Raw genomic sequence first — 3,099 nt, 5'->3', positions numbered from 1 at the left:
GAGAGAGAGAGAGAGAGAGAGAGAGAGAGAGAGAGAGAGAGAGAGAGAAAGAGAGTGCGCGCGCGCATGTCTATTGACGCGAATCACATGCCTTTTTTGCGATATCTGCGTGCGTAGCTCTCCGTCACGCGACGATTTCCGCGTATCGCATGCATTTGAACTGAGAGCGTCTCTTATTATAAAGCCGCCATCGCGCGGCACGTTCTCGACGCGGCGCCAAGATGCATTGCACTTACTGTCGTGCGGCAGAGTCGCAGCCATTTCTCGTTGCTGGACGTAGAGGAGGCCCACCGGGCCCACGAGTTTCGCCGGCATCGAGTGCAGCTGGGCCGCGGACTCGCGGTATACCGGGTGGGCCGCGTATAAAGACCTACTGTCCGAGGGGATCTCCTCCTGCAGGACCCCGTTCACCACCAACACCATCCTGCAAAAGAACGGAACGACGTCGACGTGTATTGTCCCGGCGGTGAATGTTTCTGTCGCGCTTAAAGGGACTGGAGGGTCAGATTGCTTGAAAAACGTGCTTTTCACAATTTTTTATGACAAGCTGCATGAATATGCAAAAGTGTTATTTTGACGTGTATTAACATATAAAGAGAAGAAAAATATAATTTTGATGATCAAATATAATAATATCAATATAAGTATATCAATGTAAGTATATCAATATAAGTAATGTAAGTAATATAAGTGAATCAATATAAGTATATGGTACATGCAGTTAAAATATATTTTATTCTTCTTTTCAAGGTCGTTATTTTGCAGTAATATCTTGACGTGTACAATTTTTTATAAAAAATTGAATAAATAAGTGAAGGTGTTATTTTGACGTATATTTGTACAACATATAACATATTTATACAACATATAAAGAGAAGAAAAATATAATTTTGATGGTCAAATACTCAATATAAATGTATGGTACATGCAGTTAAAATATATTTCGTTTTTCTTTTCAAAGTCGTCATTTTAATATTTTGACTCTCGGTGGTTCAATTAAGCTGAATTTTAGGTAGAAAATTTCCGTAAGTTTGTTGTTATCGTGTGAACTACTGACAAAACCGTGAAAATATTTAATTTTGAAATATTAATTTCTTTACTATAAAAGAACTGAAAATTTAATAATATTCCATTAAGATATTTGTAATTTTGTTAACTTTTACTCAATTTCTATTCACACGTGGTTCACACGATAACGACAAGCTTACGGAAATTTTCTACCTAAAATTCCGCTTAATGGAATCACTGAGAGTCAAGATATTACTGCAAAATAACGACTTTAAAAAGAAGAACGAAATATATTTTAACTGCATGTATCATATACACTTATATTAATTTACTTATATTACTTACATTATTTATATTTATATTATTATATTTGGCCATCAAAATTATATTTTTCTTCTCTTTATATGTTATATAAATACACGTCAAAATAACACTTTCGCATATTCATTCAGCTTGTCATAAAAAATTATGAAAAAAACAAGCACGATTTTCAAGCAATCTGACCCTCCAGTCCTCTTAAATCGCCCCGATACGTCGTCCTAAGATTGCAACAACGTATTGACGTGCTTAAACACACGCATAGAATTAATTCCAATGTACAATGTGTGCAAACGGTCGAAGCCACGCGGACTGATAATTTATTCCGGCGGCGGCCATTCTTCCTCGGCCGATTTCCACCTGATATTCCTCCAATCGTCGTGCCCGATCCTAAGAAACGGAGAACGCGGACTTTATCGGGCAAAGTTCGAGGCGCGCGTTGAAAAGCATATCTCGCAAGCGAACGGGAACTCTAATTCACAATCGGCTGCAGTTAATAGTAGTACGAACTAACTGGTAAATCGTGTGTCTTGAAGAAAAACGAAGACAAACATATGATTCAACTGTCAGGTAGCTTAGCAAGAGTTGAAACAATCGGCCCTACACAGAGAAAACGATTTAGTTGAATCAAATGAACACTTCTTTGGAATAGTCCAAACGAATTTTTTGATGGAACAAAATTTTATTTGACGCAACAAAAATATTTATTTATGGCTTAGTTCCAAAGAAATATTTTTGTTGTGTCAACCAAGTAATTTTTGTTTGGACTATTCCAAAGAAACATTTATTTGATTCAACAAATCGTTCTCTCTGTGTATGTCTCCTTACCCCTCGCTAACGGACAGCTGAACTCGATACCAGAGCAAGATGCTATATGTTTATATTTTGGTTATTATTCTCTTAAAGTAAGTTAAACTGATATCAGTTATAAGTATAGCACTTTCGGTGCAACACTTATAACTGCAAATCAATGTATATTCAGTGATGTTTCACTGATGTATTTTAAGAGAGTACAGAACAAATATACATGATGGGTATTAACACATAAAAGAAGACTGTCTCTATCATGTTTGTACAGTCAGTCACAACAATTGATTGTCTGAAAAGTTGTAACTTCAAAATTCTAAAATATGCGACATCTAGTCGGTCTCCTATCGGGAGAGCATTATCGCCAGCGAAATCAAACCGCTAATTTTGAGTCCGACAAATGTTTCATATTTTCATCCACTGGAACTAATCAATAATGGGAAAACGCGTAAGAATAATGGTAAGCAAAGTAAGAATAAACTTTTGAATACTTCTTCCCTGATTTTGAATCAGACGTCATTAAGTGGACAAACGATATCTTCACTCGCGACGTTCACTTGCGAAAAGCAAACGGCAGTTTTCCCTATTCGGGGCAAGTGCACGCTTGAGACACTCGCGAAGTGGCTGTCTCGGTACGCACGATCCCCGCGCGATAAATCATAACGGGCGTATCATTAAAATTAATTTACGGCAACCGTAAAGCGAAAGTAATTGTCGCGCGGCGCAACAGGCGAGTGCTAAACGTCAGGCGCGCGTTGGTTTATCGAATATGAATTCGCCCGAGCGTAGAACGCCCTCGTCCTCTTTCAGTCCGCACAATGAAGTCCTCAGGTATATCTGAGCGCACGATCGGGGCTGGGCATTGTGACAGAGCTGGTTGCGGGAGATCGAGAGATCCGAGGGATCAACGGCCATTGTCGGCACCGCTCGCGTTAAGGGGGGAAATCCAATTAGAACGAGGAAAAA

The 3,099-nt window shown here is 38.8% G+C and overlaps 1 protein-coding gene across 5 annotated transcripts in view; it reads right to left on the bottom strand.

Moving 5' to 3' along the window:
* LOC116840384 (protein N-terminal asparagine amidohydrolase) overlaps positions 1-3,099 on the bottom strand; it is a 119,824-nt gene that overhangs the window by 25,016 nt on the left and 91,709 nt on the right. Inside the window, exon 1 of one of the 5 annotated variants that reach the window (XM_032807004.1) lies at positions 237-576. The exons of the other annotated variants lie outside the window; for them this stretch is intronic. Coding sequence (XP_032662895.1) covers positions 237-423 — 187 coding nt within the window. The 5' untranslated portion in view covers positions 424-576. Of the gene's footprint in view, positions 1-236; positions 577-3,099 lie in introns of those variants that run through there. 5 annotated transcript variants of the gene reach the window in all.

Source organism: Odontomachus brunneus, unplaced genomic scaffold (assembly GCF_010583005.1).
Source record: "Odontomachus brunneus isolate Ranch 3 - 2012 unplaced genomic scaffold, Obru_v1 Obru_scaffold_009, whole genome shotgun sequence".
In the NCBI taxonomy this organism is placed as follows: Eukaryota; Metazoa; Arthropoda; class Insecta; order Hymenoptera; family Formicidae; genus Odontomachus; species Odontomachus brunneus.
The sequence above is the reverse complement of the archived record's forward strand: the minus strand, read 5'-3'. Positions and strand labels throughout refer to the sequence as shown.